This window comes from Alligator sinensis, unplaced genomic scaffold (genome assembly GCF_000455745.1).
Source record: "Alligator sinensis unplaced genomic scaffold, ASM45574v1 scaffold329_1, whole genome shotgun sequence".
Lineage (NCBI taxonomy): Eukaryota > Metazoa > Chordata > Crocodylia > Alligatoridae > Alligator > Alligator sinensis.
This window is the reverse complement of record NW_005842550.1, coordinates 255,138-269,764: the sequence shown is the minus strand read 5'-3', so window position 1 is coordinate 269,764 and position 14,627 is coordinate 255,138. Positions and strand designations below refer to the sequence as shown.

Sequence of the window (14,627 nt, the reverse complement as noted above, 5' to 3'; positions counted from 1 at the left end):
TCAGATCTTTAAAGATAAGTAAAAAAGGGGTTGATTTCCAAATATTGATTTGATTTCTGAATGTATTTGGCTTCGTTCTGATGTACACAATGTACATTAGAAATAACAATTTTGTAATTTTTGGAATTGCACTGTCCCTAAATTAAAGTAAAATCAGAATTAGATCATCTGTTTTAACTCTTATATTTCACCATGATTGGACCCATACACCATTAATGATTTTGGATAGCAAAGTCTCCTTGTACGCTATTTAAAGATACATTAACTCATTCCAAATAATACTCTAGGGTACACATATAATGTTGAATATTTGGCTTCTTATTTTTTCAAAATGTTCTTTCCCCAAAGACTTAAAGAAATACAGTTACTTTCTAAAAATAAAAGTTTTGTACATCTTCTCAGATAAAATGCTTTTAAAATATGTTTGGAGTTATATGAAGATTGCTTGGTTTTACACAGTTTGTGTTATTAAGGATGGAAGTTGCAAACATGACTTAGGGCCTTGTTACACTTCTATTTTCGGCAGCTCCTAGAGCTCTTAACACCCAAAACTAGTCTTAAGCACACTTTAGGTAGCTTAAAGTTACATCACTCCAGGGCAGGTTTATCTCTGATTTATGTTACATGGCTCTTGTTCCATTAATGTGTGGCCACTCCCCACAGATAAACTGCCCAAGTTGGAGTCTTCCAACATCCTAGGATACAGTGTCCCCCTACCCTACCCTCTTGTTCTGTGTGGACAAACTTTCCACACCCTGAACTCTACTGCCCAAGGGATGGTCCTGGCACCAAACTAACCTTTCCATCCCTAGGGCTGTGACCTTCCCATTCCCAGTGGTACAACCCCATGCAAACAGCCTGCAAAGCACATGCCATTTAGCCAGGTCACAGGGCATAGACAGGTCCAGGAGTGGTGTCTAGAGGTGTTGGCAGGGGAATAAGGTGGGTGCCAGATTGGGTCCCCATGAGCTGGGACTTCCTTCCCAGGAAAGGGGTAGTAGCTCCCCAAAAAGCACTGCTTATCTCCCAGCCACCCCAGGAAGCATGATCAGCACTCTCATGCCCCAATCCCAAATTAATTATGTAATTTATTAAAACATGAGACTTGCTTTAATTTACTTTATTTCTTTTGAATTGTTAACTTCTTTTATATTATCTTTCCTGACTTCCTTCATTTCACCACCCTTCCACTACCCCATTTCCTCCACCTCCTGTTTCACTACCTACCCCCATTCCATTAATTCTCTGTCTCCCAGCTTTATGTCCCTGCCCTTCCCCACCAACCCATCTCTCCCACTCCCCTATCTAGAACAGGACATAGAAGCCTATCCTGGCCTACCAGCCCTGTAGTGGTACCTCACCCCTATAGCTCCTAGTCAGGCACCTGCTCACCAGCCCCCTAGTGGCAAGCAACAGCTGTGAAGGTTAGGATAGTCAGAGAAGTTTTTTAGCCTTAAGGTGTAAGTACTCCAAACATGAGCTAGCACTAACACTGATCAACATTTGAGGAGCTCAAAGTGCAATGTGTAACAAGGCCCTTAGCTTTCACCAAAGTTTCAACTTCATCTTCTACGAGTTTTTCAGGTGGCATTTAGACTTATCCAAAAATATATATAAATTGCTATTAAAGAAATGAACCATGATGTGTATGTATGATGCGTATACTGCAACATCATTGGAAGGAAAAATGTTGAAACATTCAGTGTGGCATTGTTATTCATTGATGGATAAGAATGCTGGATCCAGAAATAACAGTAAACTAGCAACTGCACATAGCATATGCATGAACAATTAGAGTTAATGTTTCAGAAAAAAAAGATGTATGAAAACATAAGTTCTTTGTACAAACTTGTGTACATAGAATGATCTTTTAATCACTCTGAAATGCTGGCTTTCTAGTCTTTCAGAATCTAATTAAAAGAAAATATGCCATTGTTTACTATTCTGACTTCTTTTTGACATCATCATGGTCAATCACCAATTGCTTATATTGCTTTACTAACAGTAATACACATCTTCCTCCTATTCCCAAACCTTTGCTGCTTACATGAATAGCAAAATCCCGTTGAAGAAGTATTTACTGAAGAATACGTAACTGGAGAGGATTATGATTCAGAAAATAAAAAAAATGAGGAAACTGAATATGAAAACAGAAGAGTAGACCTCAGTGAATCTGACCTTCTGGTAGATGGAGATTTAGGCGAATATGATTTTTATGAATATAAAGAATACGAAGAAAAACCCACCGATCACACTAATGAGGAGTTTGGTCCAGGTGTTCCAGCAGAGACTGATATCACAGAAACAAGCGTAAGTTGCTTAAAGGCAAATATGATAGAATTAGATCAATTTAAATTTAGCAATTCTTCTTTAGTTGTCTGGATTGCTTGTTATAGTCTTTGGAGCATATAGGACTTGATCCAATGCCCACTGAAGATGGTGGAAATGCTGCCATTGCCTTTGAAACAAACTCAGTGCCTTTTCTTGATGTTCCTTTATTTTTATTTATATTAATAATTCTCTTTTTCATACCTTTTGGGGAGTTCTAAGGAAAACTTGTGAACTGAATGAAATAATCTATCTTTCTAAATTTTTCTTAAAGTAGAAAAATAATGGAAATCTTCTTTATTAGATAAAAATGCATGACTTTTAATTGGTTTCAATATCTTTATATAATGATAGGAGATTTATGAGCTCATAAACTTTGTTATGCTAAAAATCAACTGAAATATATAGGACAGACTAAACAGTTTGAGGTCCTGTAATATCCTCTGTAAGAAAATTCTTTGGAGTGGAAACTGAAGGCCATAAATGAATGGTGTAGAATTCTCAGTATCCCTCTCTGATGCTCTTTTCAAGGGTGAAAGCTTTGTGGCCTCACAGATTTTTGCTGGCACCAAGACAACAGGACAATTTTTGTATTTGGAAATAATATTCAGTATTTACTTTCTTGTCATTGATGAGGGATAGTGTTCCTCTTCCCATGATAAAGTCTTTGCCTAGTAGAAAGATTTCACATTTTGCTTCAGTGTTAAATACCCCCCATTCCTCTATAAAGGGCACAACCTGCCAGAGAATGTTGCTAATATGGGAAGCAGCATAACTTCCCCTGTGGATTGAAAAATGCCTGTGTGTTGTAGAAAAGGAAGATTTTGTGTAATATGCCCATTTCCTACCCATCCTAGTTCTCTCTTGCACACTCAGTTTGGGATGATTGATTGGGCTTGCTTTGAAGTGCTACCCTTGAGCTTCAGTCCTTTATGTTCAATTTACTGTTTATTTTCCTTCTCTCAATCATGTGGTACAGTTGTATTTGGGACTTAATCTTATCGGTGCCCTGTGACATGGGTTTGGATTTATACTCCTGACATAGACGGTAACAACAGGTAGGATCAAATTCACTCCACAGGAAAGAGCCTGTACAGGCCTTGTGAATTAGCTGTGTGCTGCATTAAGAAAACTGTAGAGGAATTGGTTCTTATGTGGACACTCAGCCCTGGCATTAGTTCTTTTGCATTGTTTTACCTGCAAACACATTCCTTGACTGTGTTTCTTTCATAATTTGTCTCATCCCTATGGAAACTCTTACATTCAAATCATACAAATTTATTTTGATCCATTTACTTATTTCAGTGGACTGAATTGATTTTTTCTTTTGATTCTGAAGAGTAACTACTGCACATTGAAAACCACCATGATTGAGATTTAACTTTACATTTCTCCACAAAGCATCCAAAAGTATTAGGTCACAACAGAGACAAAATGGTAAATTCTGTTAAGGAGTCTGACTACAGAACTTTTAACAGTAATTGAAATCATGAAACTAGATCTCTGCTCTATCCTGAAAACATTATATTTCAGAGTCTTCAGCTCTTCAGGATTTATAATAAATATTTTCTTAGTTATATTCAGTATATATAGTCAATGGAGAATTGAAAGCTTAACCACAAGTCTGGCTAGACAAAGCCTTGGCTGGAATGATATAGTTGGGAATGGTCCTACTTTGAGCTGGGGGTTGGACTAGATGATCTCCTGAGCAGCCAGGGACAGAAATTACCCATAAACTGGTCTAAGTGATTGGAAACCAGTTCAAATCTGTAACACAAGAGACAGGGCCAGCCCACAATTTTTGGGGGCCCCCTGTGGGATATAATTTTGGGGCCCCCTGATGTGAAGAAGTTGTAATTGGCAGCAGGGGGAGTGGCTAATGGCTGGGCATGAAGCTGGAGGTGGCAGCGGCAAAGCAGAGTGGTAGCTACCATCCACCTCCCTACCTACAGCACTGATTTGGAGTGTTCATGGCTGCAGGTGGCCCCTTAGCTGCAGGGCCCCCTGTGGCTGCAGGTTCTTCAGGATAGGATGGGCTGGCCCTGACAACAGAAGTTCAGCACACTTAAACTGCTTTCAAAATGGCCAAAACTGGTTTAAGCTAAACCTGGATAGAGTAACAGACTGAACTATTTTAGGTTAAATCAGTTATTGAACTTCTGTCCCAGATCCCCTCCAGATTGAAGTGAACTCCCAGTCCCCCAACATCCCAGGATGCTTTGCACCTTCCCCACAAACCCCCTCCCCCCCCACAGGGTGAGAGCACTAGCCTTGCCCAAGTTGTCTACTCCAGCCGAGCAGGGAGGTTTGCTACAGCACCCCTTGGTTTCTGGTCTGGGCCACTGTAGGCATGTGGCTGCATTTCCAGAATCAGAAGTGAACATCTGTTCGCTGGCTTATCAGTTCAATCTGTGCAGTTTAAACTAACCTGAAAAAAATGAATTGATTTAGCCTCGGGCTTTTTGACTGTCTGTCCTTAGCCCTGAAGTCCCTTCCAACTCTCATTTTCTATGATTCTGTGAAGTCCCTTTAATGTGACATTTTAATAGCTATAAAGATATCTCTTCATTTATTTTTTAAACACACAGTTAGGCTTTTATCTTGCATGGTTCATTTTAACTGGGAGAAAATTAAACAGAGTGAAAAAAGATTTGTTATGGCAGTACTAGTATATGCAGTGCAGTACCCTGACCAACATGTTATTTTGTGGTGCTGCTGTTTTACAAGACTACATGAAAACAAAACATCTTTTGGATTAAACTTTCATTGACTTCAATGAAAGCAGAATCAACCTGTTTATGTGGTTTCATATATTTGGGCCCTCATTCTACCACCCTTATTTGTGCACTTGTTACAGGTTTAGGAAATACAATTTTGATCACATGGAGAACATACTATCTACACGATATCAGCCATGCCTTAATCCTGATGTTTGGTGTGTAAATCCTCATATTTAGTGGGTGAAGCTGAAATATTCTAGTTTATACTGAAAACCAATAAATAAGTTCTATAGTTTGAACACATGTTCCTCTCCTTATGTCAAAGGGGATAACACTAAAACTATAACACCTTTCCACTTCATTAATACCATACTTTTGATTTAGCAAAACTGAGCATCTCTTCTTGGATGCTGAACAAGTAAGTAGCTTTGAATCATGGACAAAAAATGCTAACAGATGTATTACAGCTGGGACTAATGTCTGGCCAAAGACGTGTCCATGTGTGCCTTTCTTTCCTATGGAAGGGGGAAAAGAAGTTATAGACAGAAATGGGAGTCCTTCATTTTCAATGTTACTCAGTAGCCACTTCTACATGAGACACTGCGCTTAATAGCCTGAGACGATTGTGCAGTAGCGTTGCATGGCAGAAACTGTAACATGATGCTACTGCTCAGTCAGCATCACAACAACCCCATTCATTGCTACTACTGTTCAGTAACATGAGTTACTGTGTAGTCATTTAGTACCACCCAACCATCTGTTTATACAAGTACTAAATGACTGAGCAGTAACAACTGCGTGGTCAGTGTCTCATGAAGATGTGCTCAGCGTTAAACAGTACTCTACAGATTCAAAATTAAATTTTTATTATTACATATGTTTTTAGACTGTGTTCTTCTGCTCTGCCATATCATATTTTAAAAAAATATATTGTTTCAGAGTGTGGCACAACTATTAAAATATCTTCTTAGAAGAAAAGAAATGTATGGACTGGGAGCTTGATTATGAAACCTTACCTTACAATCCAATTTTTTATGCTGATAATCCCATTACTGTCAGTGGAAATAAATCACAAGCCAGTGCTACTTAACATGAGACAGATTTTCAGAATCAGGGAATTAAAGAACTTCTAAATCATTTCTGTATATTTTTTGAAAAAGAAAAATTTGCAACTTTTTCTAAAGTGTGTACCATCATGCAGTATGGCCCTGCTTTTAGATGCATGAGTTATTACTTCATACGTTGGCTCACATGCACACACACATGTATATGTATATGTACAGGAAACCCTCACTATTCGCGGGTTCAGAATTCGCAGTTTCAGGTATTCATGAGTGCCGAACCTGCATTTTAAATACACTTTATATACTTACAGGAGCTCCTCGGGAGCTCCGTGCTTGCAACTGCTACTGCCAGAGCCGTGCCCACCTCCCACCCCCAACTGCCAGGGGCACTGCATTCATGAATACAGTGCCTTTTTTACGGATTTTGCCATTTTTGGAGGATACGCGAACGTATTAAGACATGTACCTCAATTTTGGAGGGCTTTTTACGGGAAGGAAAGGAGTAAATGTGGTAATTGCTGGAAAAAGCTGGAGTGATGAAAACTGATATTTTAACTGGTACCTGAAGTACTAGCCCAAGAAGAAACTACTTTTAAGAAATAAACAGATGTTTTAAAGCCAGTGCTCTATGTCCTGGCTTCTTTCTGCATCAGTGACAGTTCTCTGCAAGAATCAGAGACAGGACATGAGATTGTGAGTAATGTTCAATTTATAAAAAAAAAAAAAAAGAATGACTGAGCCAATGTACTTGTTCATAGTTTTGAAAGGTTCACTTGCTAACCTTTCTGGAAAAGCTAACCTAAATCCTAAACCCAGCTCTACCATATCAATAACAAATACTATTTTGGGGGAACATTAGAAAATCTAATCTTGATCACATCACATCTTGGAGCTGTGGACTCTGTTACTCTAAGCAGATGCCACATTTTTCCCAGCAGAAAGCATTATGTCCCATGAACCTACAAACAAACAAGTCCACTGTCCTGCTTCATTTCCCACTGAAGTGTGCTGGATAAAATGTGCTATCACCTTTTCCTGGGACATTGTGGTGTTAATCTGTAAAGTTATTGTGGGACCTTCCTGGGCCAAGCTGGCTAGGATGTGTGCTTTTGCTGGCTAGCTGCTGGCAGAGGAGCAGAAATGCAACTAGGAAGGGTGATGTGTAAATAATTGTGCTGCTTTCATTTTGATCCAGGTCAAGTCCAGGGACAGTCAAGCCCATGTCAAATCTAACCTCTGTTTATAGCCTGAAAGAGCTAAATGATTGAGTTTAAGCTAACTTGTGTTCGTGATGGGGGAGATCTAGCTAACTTTGACACGGCAGCTCATTTTTATTCATTTTTAGGTTATGGAGCTGCAGATTGTTTCTCGGCTGACTACTCCTTTTATAACCGTTAGACAGTGACAATGAAGTTACGGGCATGAAAAATAAAATCCCAGTGGGGAGCAAGGCAGATTCCTTTTTGGCTTAATAATAAGGGAGAACAAAGGACATGGGAAAACTTATAAATTCTTCTTTTCTTCAACTTCACCTCATATCTTAGCTTCAGTATTCTTTAGGAAAATAAGACAGCTGTTCTAGTCCATGGGAACAGCTATCTTTTACTTCTTTTGTTACCCCTATATGAGGCAGAGAGAGCAATAGAGAAGCAGATGGGATTGCTTGGAAAGTCAAGAGGCAAAATCTCTTTCCTCTTATTCCTCCTTCCCTTTCCTTAAGTTATAGACTCTCCGTTCAGAGTGCACAGGATTCTTATGCTTTATTTTATGATCTGACAGGTGACTGGACATGGTATTTATGGAGAAAAAGGACAGAAGGGGGAACCAGCTGTGATTGAACCTGTAAGTACTTCAGTGGATATTTTTTCTTAAGTTCCCTATGTTTTTCACTGGTACTTTACTTCAGCATTAAACCACATAATTTAAAAACAGGAAGACAATATATTAATTTTGAGGTCCTCCAAGCCTATCAACAGTATTATTACGTGGACTGGTAGCATAAATGATATAGAAAAGCACCACTAACAGCTTCTTGTACCATTCAGGTTAAGGACAGAAATTACACATAAACCAGTATAAGTGATCAGAAACTAGTTCAAATCTGTAACGCACCAGAAGTTCAGTGCATGGAAACTGCTTTCAAAATGACTGAAACTGGTTTAAGAGAAACCTGGGTAGATGTAATATCAGACTTAACTGATTTAGGTTAAATTGGTTTATTAAAATTCTGCCCCAGATCCCCTCTAGGTTCAAGTTAACTCACAGCCCCTCACCATCCCAGGATGCTTTGCAGCTTCCCTGCAACCACCCCCTTTCCCACCTCCCTATGGGGCAGATGGCTAGCCTTGGCCCAATTTGTCTGCTCTAGCCAAGTAGGGAGGCATGCTCTAGCACCCCTGCCCTACTTTTGACCTGGGCCATTGCAGGCATGTGGCTGCATTTCCAGAATCAAAAGTGAATGTATGTTCACTTGATTATCAGTTCAATCTATGTAGCTTAGACAAACCTGTGAAGACTGAATCAATTCAGCCTCAGGCACTGTTTGTACTTAGCCTCAAAGAGACAGCTATGATGCCTGTTAAAATATAGAAAAGCTTCTTACGTATAAGAGGTGCACCTCTATCTATGCTGTAGTCACTGCAGTGAATGCAGTTCATGTAGACATACCCAAGCTAATTATATACCTGGTGTCTTGAGTATTGCTAACAGTGTAGCTGCAGTGAGAGAAGCTCAGTGAGAGCATCAAACTTGCCTCAAAAGCTGGGCAAATGCTCAGGTGATGAGCTCACCTTGAGCTTTGTTTTGCTGTGACAGCCTTGCAAATGCTAAGACCTTTTTATTGGGTCAGACTTTTAGCAGGTATCTTTAAGCTTTGGGTAGTCTTTCAGGATCTGTGTTGTTATCATTTCGTTATTTTATTTGTTTATGTGAGTGTGTTATTGTAAGCTGCCTTGGGCAATTTTGGAGAGGGAAGCATAGACATCAAATAAATAAGAAAAATAAATAGTGGTACCCCTGTTAATTAGTTTTAAATGAATTTAGATAAATCTATACAAATTGGACTCAATGCAATGTGTGCCTACCCATACCTTAAAGGAATTGGCTCTGCCTTTTCTTTTTTAACTTTCCACACCACTCATTGTGTGTATTTTGGTCAATTAAATACTTACTTCTGAAGTGGTAATATGGTTACATAAAAGCATTGCAACATCATGTTACACCAGCACTATGGAACTTTCTATTGTTATGGTTTGTAAGCTTGAATTCAAATGTGTGGAAATTAGCTATGCTAAGGGAGCATGTGGCCTAAAAAACCTTCTCAAGCTGTAAATAATGAGGTGATAGGGAAATTGCTTTTATGAAAAAGTATAGTTATGTTGTTGTATTTTAGTTTAGAGGACTATAATGAACCTGAATTAAAAGAAAAATAGGTTATATTACAAAATATTTTTCTACATTTGTGTAGTGGTTGAATAACTGTTAAAATATGTACTGGAGCCATGTGGTGGTTTACCTGCAGCACAGAACTGTAACAGGGATTAGTGCATGCAAAAACAAAATAATTTTAAGAGGAAGCTTAAGAAAATGGGATTAAATGGAATGGTTGCCTGCAATATTAGGTGATTGAACTTTATTTCCTAGGACACCATTCTAGTTTTAATACTCCCATCATTAGGTTTAGTATATCCAGAAGTCGTTGGTCACAGAAAATAAATGAGTGGAAGTTGAGACTGTAGTGCAGTGTCAAATGATGTGTGGTGAACTTCAGACTACATTAGCCCACAAAATGACTGTATCTTTAAAACCTTTAATTCCCTTCTTGTTAAACATAACCAAATGCCTTGCAATATTATTTTAAAACAATTGTCATCATGAATCAAGTAATGTTAAATCCATTGTGACCTACATTTTTAAAGTCACTGAACTCCTAGGCACAGTTTAGTATTTTCATAATAACACTAAATGACCTGGATACATTTCAATACACCGGCACTCTTATAGAATAGGGCCAATATAGGATTGAATCAGTGTATGTGAGTTGAGTTTGAGTTATGATTGTCTTTATTTTGCAAAAGATTTTCTTTAAAAATTGGTAGTGCAGAAAAGGTGACATCATTGCCCAGAGTAATTCAGGAAAATTCAGTACAGTTAGCTTACCTATATGCTTCAGTGGGTGCACTGGTAAGTGAAGCATGATCCTTAAGAGAAAATGTTAACCTTGGCTGCTTTGGAGAGTTGTATTTCTGTGTTTCAGTGAAAACAGGAGTATATGGAATAAGAAAAAGGTCCCCATTCAAACATAAGACTTAAATTATTTTTCCTGTAATTGTTTCTTTTTGACTTTTAAATTTGTTTCTGTTTGTTTTTTTCCTGTAGGGAATGCTTGTTGAAGGACCACCAGGAGCAAGAGGACCTCCTGTATGTGGCTTGTTTTTATTTGTTTGTACTAGTCATTTTATTTGTTTTTTCTCATCTATTTATACCTCCCCCTTTGTGCATTTGATTTGTCTCTTGTGCTTTGGTACATCTGAATTAACATAATTAAAATTGAGACATCATAATTTCTCATAGGTAACTATACTATTACACAGTACAGTACAAAAGGGCTTGGTTCTAGTGTGAAAATGAGACAATGCTGGTTGACGATCACTTGTAAAAATTTAACCCTGACTTATTGGTCACAACTTTTAAAAACTTGACTATACTTTTTTTTATAGGAAAAAAAACAAATCTGCCTTAATATTTGGAGATAATTATTTATGGGTCTTGAATGTAACCTTTTTGCAAAACAATAAGCACTTATAAACACTGCTCCAGTTTGTCATGCAGCATAATTACATATGGGCTGTTTTTTCACAGGGTCTTACAGGTCCTCCAGGTTTACAGGGTGCTGTTGGTCCTCCAGGTGATCCTGGTGAGAGGGTAAGTTAATATGTAGATTTTTCAGTAGATTATAGGTATATCTTAAACCAATTGTTAGAGAAGTTAATGGATGAGATCCTGAACGGGTGCATATTGACACAACTCAAGAGACATTGATGGGGCTGTACTGATTTACACCCCCGAGAATCTGGGCAAATATCGCTTTCAAAGTAGCAATACACAGTGCAAACATAGGGGGGAAAAGAGGTTAATTGTGTCTCAGTGGTTCTCTCAAGCTAGTAAAATTCAAAGAACACCTGAGAAAATGCCAGCTTTTAGCTTTCACCTGTGTTTTGACTATGGGAAAATAATAGACCATTTCTTCTGCTGCAAAGAACTGAGAAAAACCTGGAAATATGAAATAGTAATCTGTAGTGTCAAAACCATTTTGACCTGTTGTGGTCTATCTTGTGAATTGTGTAGGTGTTTGAACACCTAGCAGTACTAATATTGTGTGGCACCGTTCAAAATCTCTGACACAGCATGTGAGGGTGGTGCGACATCCTGGTTGAGAATTACTGTTCTAGCTCTTACTTCGTTGTGTTATTTTGCTACAAACAATTTTAAAATGAAATAAAATAATTGTATCAATCCAATTACATATTCCTTACATAAAGTTGAATGAGATTTAAACAAAAATGTTTGAACTATAAATCATTCAAAGATAAGGGCAGACATACTGAAATGCAGTATCAAACTCCATATTAAAATGCCGGAAATAGTGTCTGTTCTCCAGTTGAACTATATTGGATGTGCTCCAATCTTTACTGGTGCAGCAAAGGACAAATGCATGTTAGCCACATTAAATGACATGGTGTTTGAAAAGTTCAGCTCTGACCATACATAATATTAAAATTGTAGTTTTAAAATAGCCTTTTTCAACTTGTATATTTAACCCTGCTATTATTTAAAGACTCTTGTGTCTTCACAAGTCCTTTGCTAGGTCTATAACTTGTGTAATTTAAAGAAAGTTTCAATGCATTTAGTTCGAAAAACTTTCTGCTTCAACTGACATGAAGTGAATTTCACTCAGCTTTAGGAGTGACGATTTACTGAGGAGTCTAGCATGTACATGATATATTTGTGTGCAGGAGACACTGAGAGTATGTCAACAATTCACTGTGTAATTTGTTGTAAAAATAGGACATACTTAGATATGTACATTTGTATTCAATATTTGGTCTTAGAGATTTAATACATCCATAGAAATGTATCCTTTTATACTGATAAAACAACACAGAAACTTCAAAGCAGCATAATGAAATCACTTAAGACGATATTCCTTTTGCCTGTTATGTGGCAAGTGCGCAATAATGTTTTTCTTGAGGCAGACCTCAGACTAGATGTACCAAGTCTCCAATTCTGACTTGGGCTTCAGTCTTAAAGAGTCCTAATAAGGTCACAGGAACCCCAAGAAGTAGGTCATTATGCAGGGTCAAAGTCTAATACTTTAATATTAAGGTAAAAGGCCACTTAGAAATTCAGTTTATGCCTGCAAGATAGACTTCTTTTCTTTTGTTGGGGTTTTATTTGTTTTGTTTTTCATACATAGCACTCGGAGCATAGCTATTGATATAATTGTTTTAATGGTATCTTAAATTTTTCACTTAAATGAAACTTTTATGAAAAAAAAATTCTAACAAAAATCTCATTCAAGCAAAGGGCATTGTTCAATTAAACATGTAGAACAGCAAAATCATATCTTCTGATTCTGGAAAGATATACTCCAGTTTTGCCACAAGGTCCACAATTTATACAGCCATCAGTGATGATGGAATTCAAATTTTGGTGTTAAGTAGAAATGTTGCAGCCTAATAATTATAGAGAGTTGCCTCAAACTGCCTCAAATTTATTTATTGCCTCAAATTTAAGAGCGCTTATGTTTTACATATGCCCTTAAGAAGAGGACAAGTTTATGCAAAAGTTCCCCTTATGTGCATCACGGCGGTGAAGTTTTCCCCTAAAAATGTGCCATGAGGGAAGAAAGTGAAAAACTAATTTAACTGAAGCTTTGTTTGGGATCACAACCACTAACTAATGTCTTGATTACAATCACATGGCCTGATTTAGCTTTAGGTCATTTACCATTCTCTGGGGCCAAGTACAGACATTACACTTTTACCGGTATAAATGGTTAGAGAGTGGCATATACCCATAACAGAATAGAAGTTCGGCACATATAGACTGGTTAAAAAATGGCAGAACCTGGTCTATGATTTGCCCTCCTCCCCTTCCCACTCAGGGCAAATATGTGTTTTGTTTGCTACCAAGCTCAACCACACCATTTACAGAAAACCACGTAATTTAAATCGATTCTGCCTCAGGCTTTTGTATGTCTGTACCTAGCCCTGGTATTCTTATCCGTAGCTTTGTAGAGTTTTATATTCTTTAGTATTTTTTATGTTACATCTTAGCTTCAGTTTCCTAGATGATGTGTAGTGCTTGTTTTTAAAATGACATCATGTTTGTAATATTCAACAATTAAATTAGTGATGCGACTTGTCAAACCTCACCTCAGTTTATACTGGGTTCATAATTGGTGCCTCCAAAATTAATTATGTCTTGGGTTCCCACGTTGGCCTTCTGAATGACAAAACTTATGAATACAGGTGTGGACACTGGTAGTCCTGTAACTAGCAAGATGTGCTTAGTGCATATAGATGAATCTTCTATAACATTTTCCATTTTCTTTTGTTCTCACAGGGCCCACCAGGACGTGCTGGCCTTCCAGGAGCTGACGGTTTAGCTGGTCCCCCTGGTACCATGTTAATGTTGCCAGTAAGTCCTATTGTCATTACATGGTAGTCAATTTTTGTTACAGAATACTTTTGCTTACAGAAAAGGGAAATTAATCAAGATGAGAAAACAGATGTCCTATCCTGCAGGTGGTTCTGCCTTTGACATGCAACATAAAACAGAGATACTCACTTGTAATCTTTTGAAGGTCATTTAGTATGTTTATAAAAGAGAAAATATGTAAGAACTTTGCATGGATTGGACATTTCTGATTTCATTCAAGAGACTGCAGTCTTTCTTGCTTGAAGGTTTGTAATCATATTCATCACAGTACTGCTTTCATTAGTCAGCAGGAGGAGGAATATTCCCAAAGCTATTAAAGCTATCATACCACAGGTGGCAAAACACAATATATTACTGAGTGCAAATGAAAAGATTTTTCCTGTAGAATATTGCTTAGGAATTAATAGAGTGCAAATTACAATGGAGCATGTTTGGGGAGATAGACTAGGTATAGGTGCTTATTGGTTACTGTTACTATACTTCCACTGAATGCTTAGACTTCCCCATACACCAATTGTATCAGTGAAGAAAGGAGGCAGTCGGAAAGTTTATTTTCTGTTTAAAAGAGAATCAATGAATGATTAGTAAAATGTGTTATATTTTTGAGCTGGTACTTTCTCAAAAGTTCTCTTAGATAATGTACAGGCATTCATTTATAGAGCTACAAAATGCTGAGCCCTTGGGGATGCTTAGTAATATTACAAAATTATAGTGCTATAGGGGCACACAGAAGTTATAGCTAAAAAGTTGCCTCAAAAAGGAGCTCTATAGTAAGGGAATAAGAAGGCTTGAT

At 37.7% G+C, this 14,627-nt stretch overlaps 1 protein-coding gene across 3 annotated transcripts in view; it reads left to right on the top strand.

Annotated features, from left to right (window-relative positions):
* Positions 1-14,627, top strand: part of COL11A1 (collagen type XI alpha 1 chain) — a 269,666-nt gene that overhangs the window by 90,063 nt on the left and 164,976 nt on the right. For all 3 annotated transcript variants that reach the window (XM_006032152.3, XM_014523947.2, XM_006032150.3), the window contains 5 exons: positions 2,056-2,310; positions 7,892-7,954; positions 10,490-10,531; positions 10,973-11,035; positions 13,739-13,813. In XM_006032152.3, coding sequence (XP_006032214.1) covers positions 2,056-2,310; positions 7,892-7,954; positions 10,490-10,531; positions 10,973-11,035; positions 13,739-13,813 — 498 coding nt within the window. The remainder of the gene's footprint in view (positions 1-2,055; positions 2,311-7,891; positions 7,955-10,489; positions 10,532-10,972; positions 11,036-13,738; positions 13,814-14,627) is intronic.